Source organism: Puntigrus tetrazona, chromosome 6 (assembly GCF_018831695.1).
Source record: "Puntigrus tetrazona isolate hp1 chromosome 6, ASM1883169v1, whole genome shotgun sequence".
Classification (NCBI taxonomy): domain Eukaryota; kingdom Metazoa; phylum Chordata; class Actinopteri; order Cypriniformes; family Cyprinidae; genus Puntigrus; species Puntigrus tetrazona.
Window position 1 is genome coordinate 26,973,947 of NC_056704.1, and position 21,671 is coordinate 26,995,617.

Sequence of the window (21,671 nt, forward strand, 5' to 3'; positions counted from 1 at the left end):
AATGGGAAAACAAGATTGCACAAGAGTATCCATAAAAATACAGATGGTTTCGATAAACCAGCTCGCCATCACGATGTTAAGGTGTTGTAGATCGTTGCCAGCGCGTTCGTGGTCATTAATAAGCAGTCGCTATCATGTTGTTAATACGTGGCTCTTGTGATACGCAGCTCAGGTCTGGGTTTTTCAATCTTGTTTGTGAGATCAAAATTGCTTGGAATTTTAAAATAGGCACAAATAATAGCTTTACCAATCGGGTGACGTTCAGCTTAACAGACACCCCTAATTAAGACTAAACGATGTGAAATGTGAGGATTTAATCTTGCTTTATGTGTCTTTATGAACCGCATGTGTCTGGCTCGCGAACTCATTGACCTGGCAGTTGGCTTACACCTATAAGACAGGCAGAAAACAGACGAAGTGGAGCAAAACCGATGACTCAAACTTGTACGACCCCGGCTGATAGAGGCCACCGAGTTCAGAGACGAGCACACGCACACACATAAACACCAGTAAAGGTCGTTCATGAACAATTTGTTCATATGCATGTGAGAAATGAAGGATTTGGGGGGCGAGAGGGAGGGTGTAAACAGATCGTGTTTGCTTTTTTGTAATTTATCTTTGGCCGCATATAAAGATTCAGAGTTTGATCAAAGGTTGCGTACGTGGTTACTGTCTGTTAATTGATCTCTGCTCAAATGAACAAAATATCTCGCATGATATTCCCATCCCTGATAAACACACTCGGGCCTCATTGACTCGTGGACTTAGGTGGTTTGACTTTAGGCGATTGTTTGTTAATTGCCACAAAGAGGGTCTTATCTGATTGTTAAAACGTCGCATGCTTTGTTCCCAAATTCTCACAGCGCATTTCTCGGGCCACATCTGTTTCTCATGCCACTTGACAACCTTAGCTGTCCTTCTTTACAGAATTAGGTCGCATTCCACAAGGCATCGAGGTGTTGAAGGATTTGTAGAGTAAAAAATGTCCCCTCTTGCGTCATCCGTGCTTGTTCTTACATCAGGCCAAACCTGAGCAACCGATCCGATCCGGTAGCATCCTTTCGCTGTCATTTACAGTGTTTCACGCTGCTTGGAAAGTGATTTATGGACAGCATTTAAGAAAGGCTCGGACCCGGTTACCTCTGAACTCACTGACCCTCGCTGAGGTTTTTCTTGCGCAAACAACTCACAGAGAAAGGAAAGGGTTAAGGGTTTCCTTACGCCAGTCTTTTCTCTGCTTTCCACACCCAAGGCCTCAAAGATTAGAGGCATCATTGCAATGCACAATTATCATGAAATTAAATGGGTAGCTGATGTATTTGGATGGGTAATTGTGTGCTAATACGTCTTGTTGACCGCGGTGGAAAAAACAATGCAAATTGTAAATAAAGTGCAACCAACCCTAGATAAGATAGACTTTCGTATCTTTTGTCATTGACGACGGAGGCCATCCAGTCAAACTCTATTCACTTGGTTAAGAATGGCCGCGACAAAAATGAATGATGATTTACATACGCACCGTTAATAATTCAAGGTTTCTGCTATTTTTAAAAGAGAAAAGTGTGTTTTCTAAATATGAATGTCTAATGAGCACAGAGTTGTATCAGCAGCTACTTCCAACAAGGTCCAACCGATTTCCATTACTTTTTAAATTCATTTTATAAAATAATAGCTTATATGGAGAACTTTTACTGTATCTTCTGATGACACTGCAGAGTCTTGTTTCAGCGCATATGTGAAATCTAATTTTAGTGTAATCTGAAATCAAAATAGAAGCAGAAATGACACTTGGTGAAACAGGTTTTTGATAAAAAGGACAAAAATCTGCCAATGAGGGTAGAAAAAAAATACCCTAATTAATTCAGTTTTCCTTTTCGTTCTTGATTTAAGCATGTTTAAGTCAAACTCGTTTCATTTTGTTCCATTTCTCAAATAACCAAGACTTCAGCTTTAGTTTGCATCTCAATCAAACGTGTCTTTATTTATATTTGCATTAGAAAGCGGTAGAAAACACTGGCATGCACGCATGATGAATTCAGAAAGCCGATTTAAGACCCTCAGAAACCTTGTGGTTTAAAATATTACATTTCAGCGTTTGATTTGAAGAATATTTTTTATTTGATTCTCTATTACGTGTTATACTCCATACTGTTTTCAGACGCACACTGCATGCAAAACATTGGATACAGATTTTGAAGTTTGAAGTCTTAAAGCAAAACCAGTTGAGAACCATCTCCATCCAGTTTACTGCCCCGGCAGATTGCCTCCGTTCTTCACAAGGCTCTCCTTTCAGTGCAACCTCGTTTTAGGAGCCTGTCACAAAGTCCAGCCTGAATATCACTTATCCAATCAGGCCTGTGACGTTGGCGCTCTACTTTTGCGCAGCCCGGGGAGGAAAGGGTTAAAATGAGCCGATAGATCAACGGGTGCAATCAATAGCAGTTTCCCACAAATCAGCTCCTCTATTTGCATATATGACAGAGTAAACGTGTGTCTCCACTTGCCAGCAGAGACAGATTATTAACATTTTTGAGCTCGCCCTGTGCCTGCATGTACAAAGCATTCTTCTGCTGGAATGTTCCCGCTCTCAGATGGACGAATCCAGAGACTCGTGCTACAAGATGACAGCGTGAAGAAGAGCAGAAGAACAGCTCGCGGAGAAAACAGTCACACATGAGTCAATAGCGTGAACGCAGAGAGCAGCTCATTCATTCAGAACTCGATAAGAAAAGAAGAGATTGTTAACTTCTGAGCTTGAGATCAGAAACTCTAAAGGCGATGAATGTTGAGGTCGTTTTCTCAGGAGAAACATCTGAGAAGCGACAAATCAGTTTCTTCTCCATTTTATCCAATTGCTTTCTATGAGAAATACTAAAGAGGTATCGTTTCCGGGAGCGTCTTTTTCGTAAGACGTAGTACGTTGCATTGTTTTTGCACGCCGTTCTTTGTAAACAAACTGTTTCAGTGTCGTAATCTTGAGTCAAGGGGATAAACACAAACAATTTAAAACCACCGGTGGCTCACTGCCATGAGAACGAGTGAGTTGATTACATGGTTTAGTCTCCCAAAAACAAAGCAACAAAGCCAGATTTGTGTTTCTTAACCCTCTGATGCATGACGTCTCAGCTTGACAGAAATACATTTTTAACCATTTACAATAAAGCCACATTTTACCATAATTTTATACAATGTTGATTGTATAAAATTGCATACAACAATGACCTTTTTTCCATAATTTCACACAATGTTGACCTCTCTGTGAGCCTTAACTTAAGTTACCTTTCCAAATTAAAAAACACTATATTTTAAAGGGTAATGCGTAGAACACAGAACAAACAGGAACTTATATAGTGCAAAGTAAATGACATAATTAACTGAACACACCTGAACGAAATGAGATAATTAACAGAAGACAGAAAGTAGGGCACACGGAGCACATGGTAGATGAAAAAACAACAACAAACCGTCCAAACACGTGACAAGTTAATGTATTTAATATCTATAACTACTCCAGTGTTGGCCTTAAGTAAAAAGAAACATGTGTGTATGCATTTAATGTGTATATAATAAAAAAAATAGAATATTAATAATTATTAACATGAATAATTAATATATCAGTAACTTAAAATATTTCAGAGCTTTAAATCAAACTCTTTTCTTGAAATAAAAATGTGTTTTTATTAGTGCTCATCTCTCAAGAGGGTGATGATTTTGATCAAATGACTTTGGTTGCATCAAACCTCTTTGAAGACTTGAAGTAATCAAATACCTGATGAAGTGATGAACTGCATTTGTTTGTTCAGACAGTGTTTCTACATCTGTTGGACTTACTTATTTTGTCATAGTGGTGACTCAATAGCTCAAGGCCAAGACAATTTTTTGACAACAATTTTATGCATTTACTATATGTGTAAAGAGTGAATTTAAACACTTGAAATCCAGTCATACTGAAACTAATTTCACAAATCCGAACACTTTAGGATGCTCTTTAGACTATAAACAGCTCGGTGGATGCATGCATCAAAAATCATATTTCTGAGTGAAGCCCGCGCAGTGAATGCTCGTATTCCCGAGCGGATGCATGGATCCAGTGAACTGCCTGACTCACAGGTGATGAAACCCCCCGTCCCCCGTGACCCCGACCAAGCTACTTAAAGCCTCGAGTAAATTTGCTGAAGCTCTTGACCTTAGATACTGTGTCCCGCAGGGCGCATAAACCCTATCTAGGGTGCAGAACCTTTCGGAAACAAGCAGAAATCCAACCGGCCTTATCTTATCTTATGTTATGAGTAAGCAAACAGGAGCACAGAAAATGTCAGCCTGCACATTACCCTACACACATCAGTCCCCTGAGAACCCAAGAGCTCACCTACTGATCAATTTGAAGCTAAATTAATTGTTCCTTAGATTCTTTACTTTTCCAGCCATTTGAACGCTTTGTCTTCCATACGCTCTTAAAGATAAAGGTGCTTTACGATGCCATAGAAGATCCTTTCTGTTGCAAAAAGGCTCTTTGTGGCGAAAGAAGGTTCTTCAGATTATAAAAAGGTAAGAAAGAGATAGTTCTTCAAAGGACCTTTGACTGAATGGTTCTTTGTGGAACCAAACATGATTCTTCTATGGCATCGCTGTGAAGAACCTTTTTAAGCCACTTTATTTTTAAGAGCGTAGAACTGAATGAATAGATAGATGTAACTGCATTGTGGATTTGAACACGATTTACTGGAAGAATTTTGCAGATCAGATGCAAAATCGGTGGCAGCACTTTGAACGGAGTAAATAAGTCCAGACGATGAGCCGTAAAAACTTTCAGACTGGGATCTTGAGGTTGTTTTACAGAAGGTTAAAAACATTCCCATAAATCTGGCTGCAATTACTGCTGCCATGACGACAAGAAAATGTCCACAACCTGCTCTTTTAAAATGATTCATCCCCAATGAAATCAAAATTGGAGTTTCATGGAACTGCACTTTGCTGAACTCCTGGCCTGTCGACTGAATTCACCCATAATCTTTAAATGACAGAACTGTTGTCCTCTATGGCTTTTAACTACCAATCTTATAAAGTAAATTGCACTTTATTTTACTATAACTTTTCGATATGAAATATATATTTCAATGACTTTGCATGTACTCAGTGTACTCGCATTCTGTGTTATTGGTGAGAAATTTTTAGGCAGCCCAATAAAAGATTTCATGCTTCTTCTATCTGTCTATATGTCTGTCCGTCCGTCTGTCTGCCCACTTGTCTGTCTGTCTGATCCATCTGTCTCTCTGACTATTTGACTGTATATCTATCTGTCAGTCTGCCCGTCTGTCTGTCTATCTGGTCGTCTGTCTGTCTTTCTGTCAGTCTCACTCTCTGTCTGTCTGGTTGCCCATCTCTCTGTTTATCTGTTCATCTGTCTATCCATCCACTCATCCATCCATCCATCCATCCACCCATCCATACATCCATCCATCCACCCATCCATCCACCCATCCATTCATCCATCCACCCATCCATCCATCCACTCATCCATCCACCCATCCATACATCCATCCATCCACCCATCCATCCACCCATCCATTCAATCATCCACCCATCCATTCATCCATCCACCCATCCATCCATCCACTCATCCATCCACCCATCCATACATCCATCCATCCACCCATCCATCCACCCATCCATTCAATCATCCACCCATCCGTCCATCCATCCATCCATCCATCCATCCGTCCATCCATCCATCCATCCACTCATCCATCCATCATCCACCCATCCGTCCATCCATCCATCCGTCCATCCGTCCATCCATCCACTCATCCATCCATCATCCACCCATCCGCCCATCAGTCCATCCATCCGTCCACCCATCCGTCCACCCATCCGTCCATCCATCCACTCATCCATCCATCCACTCATCCATCCATCCACTCATCCATCCATCCACCCATCCATCCATTCAGCGGCTTGTAGCTTCACTTGTTACTTTTTTAAGGTTGTCGCTCGAGTAATTTCGATTATTGTTAACTTGCACAAAAAGCAGAATAAATAAATATGTCAGAGCTGCTGTTTGCTTACATTAGACCTGATTTTTTTTTGAAAGTGTCACTCGAAGCGCCAGCTCTCCCAAAGGGCCGCTTGGCAGCACGCTCCAGTTTACCCTCAGTGGTGTTGCTCGTATCGCAGAGACCACCATCACTGAGCCTCGGCGCTATTTATAATGCTTTCAGCACCCAACAGATGCAGGGAATTTATTACAGCCACATGTCTCCAGCAAGATTCATTAACCTTTTAGGATGGCCGAGCCATAAAGTCTTCCAAATGTTTAAGTACTAATTTCCGATGTCCCTCCGAAGTGACTAAGTGTTATTATAAGCTCATCGTTGCTTCTTACGATGGGTGTTGTGTAAGTGACAGGCCATATTTCCTCTCGATGTTTAGCCAGCATGCAAGTTAACAACTTTTGGTTGATCTAAATCACTCTCACTAAAAGCTTTATTATAGGTTATTTTCTAAAGTATAGGGTGGCTAGGTCATTTTAAATAATTTTAGGATATTGGAGATTGTTAGGGCTTTCAGAGGTGTTTTCTATGCAGGCAAATCCTGAAGCTAAGCATGAGCAGTAGTGATGTCTGTAATGCCAAACACCACCAAAAAGAGTCAGATATTTGGAAATGTTTGCAAAACAGTATGCCACCAATATAACAATTTGTCCTTCTCTTGCATTCCAGATGCTTGACTTATTTTATAGGCACAGTGTTTGGTTTTGTTAGCCTCTCCTCATCATGGTCGAGTTTAAAAGCACCCTCAAACCGCTCCACGACTTTGGCGCATCGACTCTCGGGACAAATGTCGTAATGGCTGTTCTTTGAGCGGTAAAGTGAAGTTACAAACACCCGACCGCATTTCCCCTGCGTTCGGCCTCTAGTGGAAACTCTCCAGATTTAACCTCCGTTTCATTCATCGCAGCACACGAGTATCCGAGCGCTCTCAGTGACCTGCCCGAGCCTGTTTTCTGGAGGATGTTGTTTTGCCGCTCTGTTTTCTCGAATGACGTCAGCTTCCTTGAGTGTAACACTAAATTTACGAGCGTGTTGTGCAACCACAAATTCTTTCGCTTGATAAAAGACGCTGGGGAAACTGTAGCCCGGAGACTGTTTTTGTACAGTCAAACAACAGATATGCTTTAGTGCTGCCAGGGACACCTTGTTATGAACGCCCTTTGACTTATTTCATTTAGTTCCCGTATGACACACTTTGTTCTGAGCCGAGATCGACTTAGCCTATATTTGTGTCTTATATATATATAGTAGTGTTTGCTAAGATATATACTAATATTATACTTTAATAATTAGGGCTTGTTATCTTTCCATAACCTTAGGTGTTATGTTATACAGGATTCAACTCAACTTAAGTCTGTTTAATGACTTGCACAGCCAGTTTGATTACTAAACATTTAGCAATTGGAATCGCGTTTTTAATTTTAGTTTTAATATATTGCGATTCGAGCAATGTAGCAATTTTCAACAGTACGTTATATGGGTCAAAATGATCGACTTTCTTTTTGTGCTAAAAATCATCAATACATTAAGATCACGTTCCATGTATTATGCATTTCTTGCAGTGAATTTATCAAAACTTTTTTTTTTTTGGCACCTTCAGATTGCAGATTTTTTAATAAAGAGCTATATCTCGGCTAAATAAAATCTTATGCATACCCGTACGTCGACGGAAAGCTTTTTTATGGTGATGCTTATTAAATGTCTCAATGTCAAAAAAAGGCTGGTTTTGTGTTTAAGAAATGTCTGCTTTTCATAAACCGAACAAACGTGACTAAATATCGACTAAAATATCGCAATGTTTGTAATTTTGATGTGTATGTGTGATATAATATATAAATGAGGAATAATGCGAATGGATTTTTTGTGTGCGCGTGTGTGTGTGTGTGTGTGTGTAGCAGTGTTTGGGACATGCTGTACTGTTGCCGTTCAGCAGCAACGGGAGTATGTGTGTGTGTGTGTGTGTGTGTGTGTGTGTGTGTGTGTCAGGAGGTCAGTGCTGGTGTTCTGCTGGACGGATGCCAGCTCTAGGGTTCAGGCAGTGCCTGTGCTCTGCGTGCTGAACTCCAGCAGCTACAACCACACACTCAGTCGCCATCGTGCACTGCATGACCTCGTCTCGGGAGTCACACAGAAACACCTGCATATCAGCATTAAATCTCTAATGTTTAGAATAATCATCAATCTCACGAAATCATTTGCATTTAATCCTAAAACCGACGAATTATTCCGACTGTTTCTTCACGCGGTCAGAAATTAATTCAGTTCGAGTTTGTTTGTATAGTGCTTTTCACGTTAAGCAGCTTCATGGCTTTCGGAGTAGGTTATTATGGCGGAAATGTACAGTAATAACCGTGCAGTGACTTACAAGTGACACACAATCAAACAGACGGCGAGCGCTTAAATAAACGATCAAACGTTACGGTTATCTGTTGTTCCAGGGTGAGCGGGATCTGGGCTCGGCATCATCTCTTCTCAGGTCTAATTAATGCAACAGTAAATATTTATTGCACGAATAAACGAAAAGCCTAATACTGCAAAGTTATTTATTTTATTAAACAATACGCAGATATAAAAATTAGTACAGCACGAGACGGTTTAGCAACTGATTTCTTGAGTTAACACGCGTAAAAGCTCAAAACTATATATATATAACTAAACTATAAATATAAATATATGACATCTGGACCTCAGCCTAAAATCAAAAGAAAAAAAAAATTGTAAAGCAGTTGGATTTTTAATTTATTTATTTACTATGTGATATTTTTTCAGTGCTGCTTGCTTAATGAGAAATTATTTGTTAATGCGATAGTTAACAATTATTACATAAAAGGAGTAAGACTATACACTCCTTCAGTTGGTCATTATTTATTATCACTAATATTATTTATTCATTATTGTAAAACAATTATATACACACACACATATATATATATATATATATATATATATATATATATATATATATATATATATATATATATATATATATATATATATATATATATATATATATATATATATATATATATATATATATATATATATATATATATATATATATATATATATATATATATATATATATATATATATATATATATATATATATATATATATATATATATATATATATATATATATATATATATATATATATATATATATATATATTTTTTTTTTTCCTTCACAAATTTTCAGTGAGGATTCTGATTTCACGGCTGTGCAGCAAATGCAGTTTAGATCGATTATCTTTCGTGCACTGATTTAACTTCAGACTTCTGAGGGTATTTTCACACTGTTTGCTGGTCATTAATGTGCAGCCTGTCTCACGCTACATGTCAGTCTCCTGTCCGGCGAGTGCATCAAGGGCACTGGAGTGAGTGAACTCGCTGCTGTTACATGTTGATGGCGTGTGGCTGCGTAATCAGCGGCCGCTCGAGGTCACAGTCCCTTCTGATGCTGTGCTTCTGCTCTTCCCCTCCGGCTCTCTCTGAACTGACTCCTCAAGGTCTCTTTGGGCTGGACTCTGGAACATAGTAGACTTTGTAGCCATAAACTTGTTATGCTGAATGCGGCCGGATGAGTCAACAGCCGGGTTGAGCGGGCGACTTGTGTAAGTTTGTGCGTTTGATTACGTGAGCTTTGCATGATGTGCTTCATGGCAGAATTGATCCCCTCCTATTAGTGGACGCCGGGACAGATAAACAAGTTTAAGTGGGTCTGCGGGTGAAATGCTGTTTTTGAGTTTGTGAAAGATACATTTGAACGAATTGAAGGGCATGTTTGGTAATATTTCTGATGTATTTTGGCTGTTTGAAATAATATCAATTTAGATGAACATGTTTTTAGTAATTCTAAAAGTTTACTAAATATATATCAATTCAATTTAATTTTAATTTTGACAATTATACAATTCAGGCTATATTACTGCAGATATTTTTTAGTTGCTATTTTATAAAAATCTATCTATCTATCTATCTATCTATCTATCTATCTATCTATCTATCTATCTATCTATCTATATTAATAATTAATTATCAATACATTTATTCATATTTGTTTTATTATTTATATTATATTTATAATTTGCATTACAATTGTGCTTTTAAATGCTAAAATAAATGAATATTATAACCCTAAATATAAACATATGTTGATATTAATTCGTTATAATTATATTATTATATGTCTATTGTTATTATTATTATTATTATATTAAGTTATTGTTTATACATTTGTTTTATTTTCTAATATATTTATAATTCATGTTGCAGCTAAATGATGTATTTAAAAGTAAAAATAATAATTTTTATTATTGTAAGTTTTATTATTATCATTTAGTAGTAATATTTTATTTAAAATTGCGTTATTTTTGTTTATTTATTATTACAATTGCTAAAATGTATATATTTATTTTCTCTTACAATTATTATATTTATAATTAAACAAAATGGAATAATAACAGATTTTGTATTATATATATATATATATATATATATATATATATATATATATATATATATATATATATATATATATATATATATATGTAGAGAGAGAAAATAGTATATATTTTTTTATATTAAATTCTATTTGTAAGAATCATTTTAATGGATTCAGTTAAAATGTCATAGAATAAATGAAATAACACCTTTATCTTTGCAAATTCTGTCCAAATCATTATCCGGCAATTACATCAGACAGCTATCTACGAAGGAAAAGAAAAAAAGATTAATCTTTGTATTTAAAAAGGGGGAGAAAAAAGTAAATAATCAAATGTTCAAAGTTAATATTGATTGTAGCAAACACGTGTAAGTGGTTTAAAAGCATTGCCTGTGCTCTATGATCTGAACCCGCTGACATTCACATAGTTTATTATAAAGACAGCCGTGCCAAAACAAACAAATGAACAAACAAAGTGTTCGTATCGTCATCGATCGAGTGTTTTGCTAAACGTTTGAAGGGTCACCGTGTGTCAGGCCTCTTTGTAGACGGGGTCAAGATGGCGGTTTTTAACCTGACATTCAAAGCCAGCATGCAATGACTGGAGAAGCGTGGCAGCGTGGCCATCTTACTTTCACCTTTAAGGCCCTGTACGATTAAACCTCGCTGCGGCTTCAAGAGCAAACAGCTAAATGGTGCACATTTTTAAAGGTCAAACCAAACCTCAATGCTCAGCGCTGATCGCTCTCACTTCACTCGAGACTTAAAGATGTAAAATCGTAACAAGAAAGGGTTTGATATCAGCGTTTTTCATCGCGTTTGCACAAACGACTACTTCTGACGCGCAACAGCACGCCGAATATAAAGGAAAGCTCGCAGTATCGGATGTAGATATAAATATGACACGCTTTTAGCCCACGACCCCAATCCTAGTCCTCTATTTATTTTTTAATAATTAGATCGGGTAGCCCTTTCTGATCGCCGTGCATGTGCATTTCACAATCAGTCAAACGAAACAAAAAAAACATAAAGTTAAATATAATATCTATTTGGCGATATATTACATTTTTTGGGGGGGTCAGAAGTATCCCAGTCTTCCTGGGTTGGAACAACGACAACAAAAAACCTGGAGAATTCGTCTGGATTTTGCGATATAATCCGAATTCAGATTTATTCCCATTATTGACCAGCTGTCTCGTGCCGGTGCATTTTGGTATAAGTGAAATCTGTGCACGTGCGTGAGAATATTCCGGTTGAACTCCCGTTACTAATTTTTACAAGCGAGTACACACAGATTACATTTATCCGTTCCGTTACATGTAACTAGTTACTCCCCGCTGCCGACCGAACGGAAACCTTCTCCCGAAAAACCAAAGAGAGCTCTGCCTTCACCGGAGGGGTCATCCCTTTACGAGCATCAGCTATGATCTGTCAACACGAGCTGATCAAACAGTGGTTGAGCACACAAGCTGGGATCCGACGGGACGGGATCTGGGGCAGGAGGTGCGGAGTTGCCATGACAACGAAAAGCGTCGTCGAGGGCCATTAAAAATACGTCAGTTCATTCCGCTTTCTTTTGTTGAGACCATACCTGTATCATAGATCATTTATTTTTTAATAAATTGACTTATTTATTTTTACTTTATTATAAATTATTTTATAATTTTTTAATTTGTATTATTTTATTTTTTCTTATTTTCATTCGCTATTTTTTTATAATAAATTGGGCTTGGAAGGGATGTTATTTGTATAAGTGTATTCATTTTTTTGTTGTTGCTGTTGTTGTGGTTGTTCAAAAAATTTTTTACGCACACATATATTTCACTAATAACTAAAAAACGCTCTTGCACAAACACAAGGCAAACTAGCTTTATTTAAGACAAGCTGATGTAATTGAGGTGAAGTTCCGGCAGATGGCAGCAAAGCTTGCACTATTCTACCATCTGCGCCTCTTATCCAGTCATTTTCCAGTTATAATATCATATAAAATTATAATATAATATATGTATATGCTACATATAACCACAGTAATTAATCTAATAAATATTTAAAAAAAAAAATATGAATATTATTATGAAACGTGAGTGCGTATGCTTGCGTTACCTCTATAATTAAATATTAGTCATTTGCATTATGGTTAAACGCGCTTAATTGTTTTCCGCATTCAAAAGCTCTGTTTCGTTTACTCAAATTAGACTTTTTAAAGCGAAATGACATTTATTTGTGCACCGAATAACAATCGCGCGCAGCTCTTTGCTCTTTACGGAGGAGGCGCGAGAATGGAATTAATTTATCTTTATTCTATCATAATAAGCCCAGAAATAAATCAACAATACAACCTTATATACAAATCATAGCGAACAGAAGCGGTCGTGAAGAGCACATGCAGGTCGGAGCGGAGCATACAGTACAGTATACAGTACACCAACTTCAGCAAAGTAACAAATATACATCAGTAACAGAGCACACGAACACCAGAGACTCGCAGGACGCCGACGTTCATAAGTTAATCGTGTCGTTTAGTGCCTAATTTTACGTGTTAGTTTGCTTTGAAATCATTTCAAGGGTCTGCATTAAACGATCGCTCGAAAAGCGAGGGGTTAGTTTTAGTACAATGTCTTCATTTTAATGCATTTTGATTCAGTTAACAATTAGTGTTATTTTTACGTGTGGCGCAATAAACGTCAGCCTGATCGCAAGAGGAATTATCAGATAGCATGGCATTTTATCATATCTCTAAAAGGACGAATTTGGTTTTTTTTTGAAATGCATGGGAATATATATATATATATATATATATATATATATATATATATATATATATATATATATATATATATATATATAATGCTAAAATCAGTTTTACCCCCTTTCAATCCTCAACACGAGTTGTTTCAGAAAAGACTATGTAAAATAACATTACAGCATACTGCACACCTGCACGCGGTATACTGTGCTTAATATATATATATAAAAAAAACAGCACACATTATGCATTATGATAAACAGTAGTTTGCTGCATCACATGACTTCTAGTTTCATCTCAGAAATAAAAAATAGTTATTCTGAATCCAGTTTCTGCGTGATTTTTTTTTTTTTTTCATTTTTCGGCAGTCCGGAGCTTGAGCTGTACGAAGTCAAGTGCGTTGCATTCTGGGATACCCACGCGTCGCGCTCCGCCCGGGTTTCTGCACGAACAGAAAATCAGTCGCTCGTGGGTCTTTGCTTTCAGTGCAGCGCTGCTGTGAAGAAAAGCGGGTGAATGAAAGAGCTGAGCCTCTCGGGTGGAGCGCGGGAAAGAGGCGAAAGCGTTTGATTTGAAGCGAAAGATTGCTGCTCCCTGCTGATTGGTCCCGCGGGTCCTGGCTGGGTCACGTGATTGCCGTGGACCGCGCACGTCCGAGGCGCGCGGACGCACGCCGCCCTCTAGAGGTAGTCCAGCTCGAGCGCGTGACTCAACGCCTCCAGATCGGCCCGGCAGGTCACCCTCCAGAACGGCATGTTCTTCTGCAGGACATCACAACATCACGACAACTACGTTAACGTCCATTAATCACGGCTCTGATGAGCGGCACGGTGTCACAAAAGAGTGCGCACGTATGTGTGCGCGTGCGTGTGAAGGTTTAACTCGTTTTAAAATAACTTTATTTAAACTGCGTAAAAATTGGGATATATTTTGAAAGGATAAGGACTTTAATACACCAGTGTTTGTTTGAATGTATTTTTTATATTTAAAAAAACGTATATATATATATATATATATATATATATATATATATATATATATATATATATATATATATATATATATATATATATATATATATATATTTTTTTTTTTAATAAATACTATTTAATATCAATATGTACTTTTTAAATATTTAAAAATATAAATGTATTTATTATAAGTGCATATTAAAATACATTCAATTCCAATATAAAATCTATTTACATATTCTAATAATGTAAATAATCACATAATCATATATAAAGTAAAACCGTTATATAATATAATGTAAATATATAATAAAAATTATAGTAAAATATTTATTATTTAAAAACAATAACGCAAATAATATAAAAATACTGAATAATAATATAGCATTTTATTTTTCTAGTATATTATTAAATTGTTTAATAACATAAATGCTAAATAAAACAAAACAAAACTAGGATTATAACAAATATAATTCAATGTAAATATATTTGTTTATAATCATATTAGAAAAATAACAATGAATAAAGCTTAATGTATAATAAAGTACAATATAATATTGTAAATTACAGTATGAAATTATAATTTTTTTATTATTATTATTTATTTTATTTATTTACTTATTATTATTATTATTATTTATTTATTTATTTATTTAACACACACACACACACACACACATAGATAAAAAAAAAATTCTTTTTCCCAAAAACACTTTTGCTTTTTCTAATATAACCACTGAGCGCATGTTTTTCGGCGTTATTCCTTCATACCTTCTTGGCGACCGTCTCCTCCTCGACTCCATCCCCCACCACCACATACACAGCTCTCCGGCCGAACCTCTGGGTCACGCGCTCAAAGCAGCTTTCTTTACCTACAACACACACGCGATCTTAACACTTCTGTTTCTAGATCGGGGAAGCTGTCAGAAGAGTGCAGCGTTCGGAGAGACAGCAGACCTGTTTTGGTGGCGCTGTAGATGTTCTCGATGGGAAAAGCTCCTGCAAGCCCGTAGAGAAGCACTTTGGAGAGCGCTGGGATCAGCTGCGTGGTGGTGACCATCACGTTCACGCAGTTCGGTCTGAGAGAGAGAGAGAGAGACGCATGGAAGTTAACGGGATTCTTAAACACTGCATTCAGGAATAAAAATACGGTCCGGTCTGATTCTCTGTGAAACGTCCAGATTCAGAGCTTTGTTGGAAGGGAACATTTTAAATAAAAAAAGGCTTAATTTGCATTTACTTCTTATAAGAGCTTATTTTAGCTATGCAATAAAAATATATATATATTTTTTTCCAGATCTGTGAGATACAAACTCAATTGCAAAACTAAGAATTTGTATAAATAAATGAATTTTTATTCATTTATAAACTCGTAATTGAATAACATTAACTTAGAATTACAAGACGTGAACTCATAATTGTGCAAAACAGTCTTAATTGTTTATGAGACATGAACATAATTGCAAGATATAATCTCATAATTGCAAAATATACACTCATATTGGCAAATATTTTAATAAGTATTGCAAAGAAGCTAATTATTTTTATTAAACTGTGGAAAAAATTATGGCGTAAACTTGGACTTAAAAAAAAAAAAAAAAAAAAAAAATATATATATATATATATATATATATATATATATATATATATATATATATATATACACACAAATAAATAAATAAAAAAATCTGTAATACTTTATTTTAGGGTCTCTTAACTAGCATGCATACTAGAATATTATTATTGGAATATTATTAATAGTAGTGTTAATGCCTTAATTCCTAATCTTATTCCTACCCAATACCCAAATTGAACCAATTTGACTAATTTGACTAATTTAACTAATTAACTAACAAGCAGCAGATTAGGAATTTATTGAGAAAAAAAGTGATGGTTGACAGTGAATAAGTTCTACCAAAAATGGTAATTAATTTAATTAATTTAAAATGAATTCCTATGAAATGTTTCATAATCCTGTGGTGAAGTTTCGTGTGACTCCGGAGGACTTTTACGACGGCTCTTTCATTCTCTTTGGATCCTGACAGCTTCCGGCCACTACACGGACACCATTACAAAGCAGGTGAGACGTTCTGCTAAAACGGGTCTTTCGGCAAATCAAGCGCTGTTAATCGTCAGCCTGACAGCGTGCTGCGCTCGCCAGAACCCATTACGTTTGAGTGACGCAAAACCGCTGTAAAGTAAGTCTATTGTTAAAGGAATATTGGGGATCCCGCGCTATCGTGTGCTGTCTTCACCTGGAGTTGATGAGAGCGAGAGCTTTGAGCGCCTGTGTCAGCCACAGATCCGTCAAGACCTCCATCTCCCTCCTCAGCTGAAGCCACTCTTCCCGCTTCGGACTGCCCAGCAAACCTGCAGAACAACAGCAACGGGGATCAAAGTTGCTTCTGAGAAGCCGAAAACAGCGGCCATCAGTTGCAGTCGTTTCATAGGGCTGTTTGGCACACAGCGACTAAAAAAGCTCTTTAAACACGTAACACATGGCCTTGAGGGACTCGCTGCTTTTATAATCCAAAATAATAATGAATTGTTTTTTCGATATCATTTAATATTAAATATGTAATAAGGATTTCTTGAACTACAGACACTTATGTTGCAAGTTGTTTTTTGGCCCCGTCATGATATACAACAAATAATTAATTAATTCTGAATATCTAAATCATATTTAATAGTTAATAATTTAATAACCGCAGACTCATGATCTGTTTTTTTTTATTTCAAGAAAAAAAAAGGTGACATTTAAAACGTTGCGACCACGACCTAATACTTGAACTGAAAACACGAACATATCAATTAATGTATTATTTTCTTTTATTATTTTTACTTTTTTTACATATTTGGGGTATTAGAATGTTACACACGACAATTACATTATTTTTTTTTTTTACTGTTTTCTAAAATCCCACAGGTTAACCAATAGCTGAAATGTCCAGTTCGTAAAGTATTTATATGAATAAATATACATTTTATAAAATACTACACATGCACGTGTATTGCATATCTAAATAAAAATATATTAACATTAATTATAGACAACCAACCAATTAATAAACGGTAAAATGCTATTGAACTTACTTATTACAATATTATCATTATTATTATTATTATTTCTTGCTGCTTTATTTGTATAGTGCTTTTCACAATGCAGCTTGTTGCAACGCAGCTTTACAGAAAATGTATGTCACTGAGGCAGAAATGCACAGCAAGAATCACGCAGTTGGTTATTTTATTACGATCCTGCACCTGGTAATCGTCCTTCGGTGTAACTGTACAGTGTTTACAGTCGATGTGTTAATAACCGACGCGGAGCCGCAGCTGTGTGTACCTCAGCTCCTCTACAACGGCTTTCATTCGACCAATCGGATCGCGAGCTAGTCACTTCTGGCCCTAATTCACCGCGTGCCTCTTCTCACCTCCTACGTTGTTCTTGTAGGTGTTGTAGATCTCTTTGACTCGGCGGTAGCGGAAGGCGAGCTTCCTCATCCAGTCCACCCCGCCGTGAACACCTGAGCCCAGGCAGAGCGTGCCTCCACCTGCCGGGCTCTGGAAGCCATCCGTGCCAAAGTTATACGTGCTGCAAGTACAGACACACACACACACACACACACACACACACACGGTCAGCATCGGATCCGCTCCACGCCTCCAAACGCTGCTTCTCCCGACACACTCCTGATTGATGTCCGTCGTAAAAGATCTAGAAGCAGAGCGAGAGTCTGCCAGCAAGCTCTCATGAGAAACTATAGTGTTTGATAACCGGTGCGTTAAAGACGTAGCTCACCTAAAAATGAAAACTGTGCTATAATTTATGCATCCTTTTGTCATTCCATAAAAGGAAATGCAATAAAAAATTCCTGCTTCTTTGTCGTAAATAAATAAATGGCAGGGAAAAATCTTTAAATTAAAAAACTAATAGTAAAATAGATGTCAAATTATAACAGAAGTGATAATAATGAAATAATGCATGTGATGTTTACACAATTTAATATAGTTACGGATGTTTGTTTCGCAGTTTTTTCGCAAATTAATTGAAAATAAAATTAGTTAAGCCAATTAAAAATATATTTATAAAAATATATATAATTATAAAAATGTATAATAATAAAAATGCATCATGCTGATATAGCATCAGTTCATAATTTAAAAAAGTATCAATAAAATTAAATAAAATATTTAATATAACATGTGGATTGCTTTTAGGGTACTTTTTGGAGGATATTTGCACTTCTAAAAATTTTTTTTGTTGCTTTTTCATATTGCATCTGTTAATTAAAACAAAAATATCTGTGAATAAATCATTTCAAATAAAACACTTCTCTTATAATACAGCACGTTTCTTCTTTTCGAACTTTAAAAAACATTCCTGTCGCTTTTTTAATACGGGATTAGTTTATAGTATTGGATTTAATAATAAAAAAAAAAATTAAACAACAACTGATTTGAGTAAAAATCAATAAAAGATTTAAAAACAGTGAAATAAAGATTATGCACTAATTTGCACAGACGGTGCTTTTTCGGAGTATTAATATGGGTAAAAAAATGACAGAAATGTAATAACGTTTCATTTAATAACTCTGTAGACGTGCTCTTAAACGCGTGATTAATGTCCGCCGTAAAACGTCTGGGAGCAGAGCGAAGGCTTGACAAAAACCAACAGCGTCCAATACTTCATGTCAGCGGCGTGCAGCCGCGTAATATCCGTTTTATCGAAAGCGCTTATATCGTCGCTCGCTGTACGAGGTGAAGCGAAGCCATACTCTACCTCAAGTCCTGCCCGTTGTCATCCGAGGCCACATCATCGATGTGAACTTGGTCGCATTCCTGGGAAATGAAAGGAAAGCGGATACGCATGAGCCGGATACGCGTTACAGCCGTGTGAAGTGATGTACTGTGCACAGACAGGTTCACCCGCCGACGAGCCTCGGGGAACGATGCTTGATATTAAAAGAGACCGACAACAAAAAAAGCACAACCGGGCCACGGCGACCCAAGACACGCAGGCGCCTTTAACGCCGGAGGCTAAAGTATCAGAACGACGGCAGGCAGAACACCCTGGACGTTAATGAACGCTTTGGTCCGTGCAACGAATAAGAACGTCAGCTCTCTACTCCTCATCTATATCTGGCGTGCTTCTCCTTGCTGTTTTAACGTCGAAGTTTGGATTCGGATCGGCAGAAACGATCGCTCGGCCTTCAGCTCAGAGGGGACGCATTCATATTGTTTTTGGTATTTTCACAGATATGACTCAAGGCGTCACGTTCGTCTTGATAATATCACGTTGCCGACCTCCCACTGACTCCCGTTGTTCTTAAATTACTGTTATTATAACTCGGGTTTTCTAACTTTTCGCGTTTTTTTTAACAGAACCGGACTTTATAACAATAAGGTGGCGTCCATTTCATATTTTAAATTAACATTTCGATTTACGCTCAATATGTTATTATTGCAAACTGTTTTATAATGTAAACCGAGGTGCAGATATTATCAAAAATTGCAAAAAAACCCCTCACAATTTCAATCATGTAAATAGCCTTTAATACTATCTACACTTAATTTTTCCCTTAATATAATTACTCGTATAAAATTATGTTTTGAGTAAAAATCAATTAAAGTTTAATTATTTTATTAATGTTTTTAATTTTCTTTATTTATTACTCCTAAATTATTGTTTGTATATATATATATATATATATATATATATATATATACACACACAATAATAAAAAATATATATATATATATATATATATATATATATATATATATATATATATATATATATATATATATGTACACACAATAATAAAAAAACTGTATATATATATATATATATTATTTTTTTTTTTTTTTTTATTTATTTATTTATTTTCTAGGATATTGGATGAATAAATTAACAAAGAACATTTATTTGAATTTTTCACAGATTTGAATTTTTCACAGATTTCCTTTCCTTTTTTGCCTCTCTACGAATAATAATTAAATGTTTCTCTGAGTATTTGTATTAAAAATAAATAATTAAAAAACCTAATAATCCCGTTATTTTGATGCCTTATCAGATGTGGTCAACTATTCTGCTATTCTCAACCAAACGTTAATTAAATTTCTCCGATTAAAGCATTAAATGATCACGATTAGATGTATTTCTAAGCTGTCCAGTTATTTTGCCCGCGGCAGCTTTCTGTTCTCAACACGTCTGAATAGACTGAACTCTCAGTGTTTAGACGCTGAATAATGCCTTGGACTATTTGAGGGCAATTGCAGGGAAACAGAACAAGAGGGAACGGCGCCGTCATTAAAAGCTGCTCAAGAAATAATGGTGTGTGTGTGTGTGTGTGTGTGTGTGTGTGTGTGTGTGTGCCCTTCACCCCTGGGCTGTTGTTCCTCCCCGGGACAAATTTTCTTTTCAGTGGCAGCCACACACCCCTAATTAAGACCTCAGATGCTGTCAGGGTTTCTGCTGCACCTCCTCGAAAGCTTTTAGAGAATCTAATCTCTCCTTTCTTCAAGAAGAGGGCAAACCGAGGTCTTTCACACACCGACTCTGCATTACCGTCAGGTCACGGACGGGCGAGCAAACGTGCGCAAACTCCCCGAAATGCACTTTTTAAAATAAATAATACACATTTCTAATCAGTCGTGAATGTGCGTTTCGCCTTGTGTGCGCTACTTTTGAGAAGATCGGAGTCGGTGAGCCTTTTTAATGCTTTTGAAAAGTCTCTTCCGCTCACCTGGGCTGCATTCATTTGATCAGAAATACTGTAAAAAGAGTGATGCATTATAACAATTTATTATAACTGTTTTCTATGTGTATGTGTGTGTACGTTTGATTTATTTCTGTGATTCTGGATCATCTTCGGTGTCACACGATCCTTTAGTATTCATTATAATGTATATCGATTTTCTGCTCAAGAAAGATTTATGATTGTTGAAAACCGTTGTGCTGCTTCGTGTTTTTGCTACATTTTGATGAACGGAAAGTTCAGAAGCACGGCATTTGAGTCAAACGGAAATCTTTTATAAGCGTTGTAAATATCCTTAGTGCCGCTTTCGATCAAATGAATGCATCCTCGCTGAATCAAAACTACACAATTCCTTTAAAAAAATAGTTTGAAAACCTTTAAACAGAAATGTACATGTTACAAAAGCACGAGGAAACATGATTTCTTCCTCATATTTTGGTCTAAATGTGAGGAATTGCACACCTGTGTCACCATGGACTTCTGGGACAGTTTTGAACATTCGCGCAGGTTTTGTGTCTCATATCTATGAAAGCTTTGTCTGCCAAGGAATTTTTTATCTTTAAAGTTTTTATCTCCCAATTGACCAAATCTGAACCAAATGTCTTTTCGTATTTACTTAAAGCATGAAATGAACAGCATATATATCTATTTTATTTCAACCACAGAAAGATGTCAATACACAATATTTTTTGTTAGTCCACCG

The 21,671-nt window shown here is 36.5% G+C and overlaps 1 protein-coding gene across 5 annotated transcripts in view; it reads right to left on the minus strand.

Moving 5' to 3' along the window:
• Nucleotides 1–12,773: 12,773 nt before the first annotated feature.
• The window catches only part of eya2 (EYA transcriptional coactivator and phosphatase 2), a 32,385-nt gene continuing 23,487 nt past the window's right edge, over nt 12,774–21,671 (minus strand). For all 5 annotated transcript variants that reach the window (XM_043242635.1, XM_043242633.1, XM_043242632.1 and 2 more), the window contains 6 exons: nt 18,991–19,049; nt 17,642–17,802; nt 16,466–16,580; nt 15,168–15,289; nt 14,982–15,082; nt 12,774–14,000 (listed from right to left, as the gene is read on the minus strand). In XM_043242635.1, coding sequence (XP_043098570.1) covers nt 13,920–14,000; nt 14,982–15,082; nt 15,168–15,289; nt 16,466–16,580; nt 17,642–17,802; nt 18,991–19,049 — 639 coding nt within the window. In that variant the 3' untranslated portion in view covers nt 12,774–13,919. The remainder of the gene's footprint in view (nt 14,001–14,981; nt 15,083–15,167; nt 15,290–16,465; nt 16,581–17,641; nt 17,803–18,990; nt 19,050–21,671) is intronic.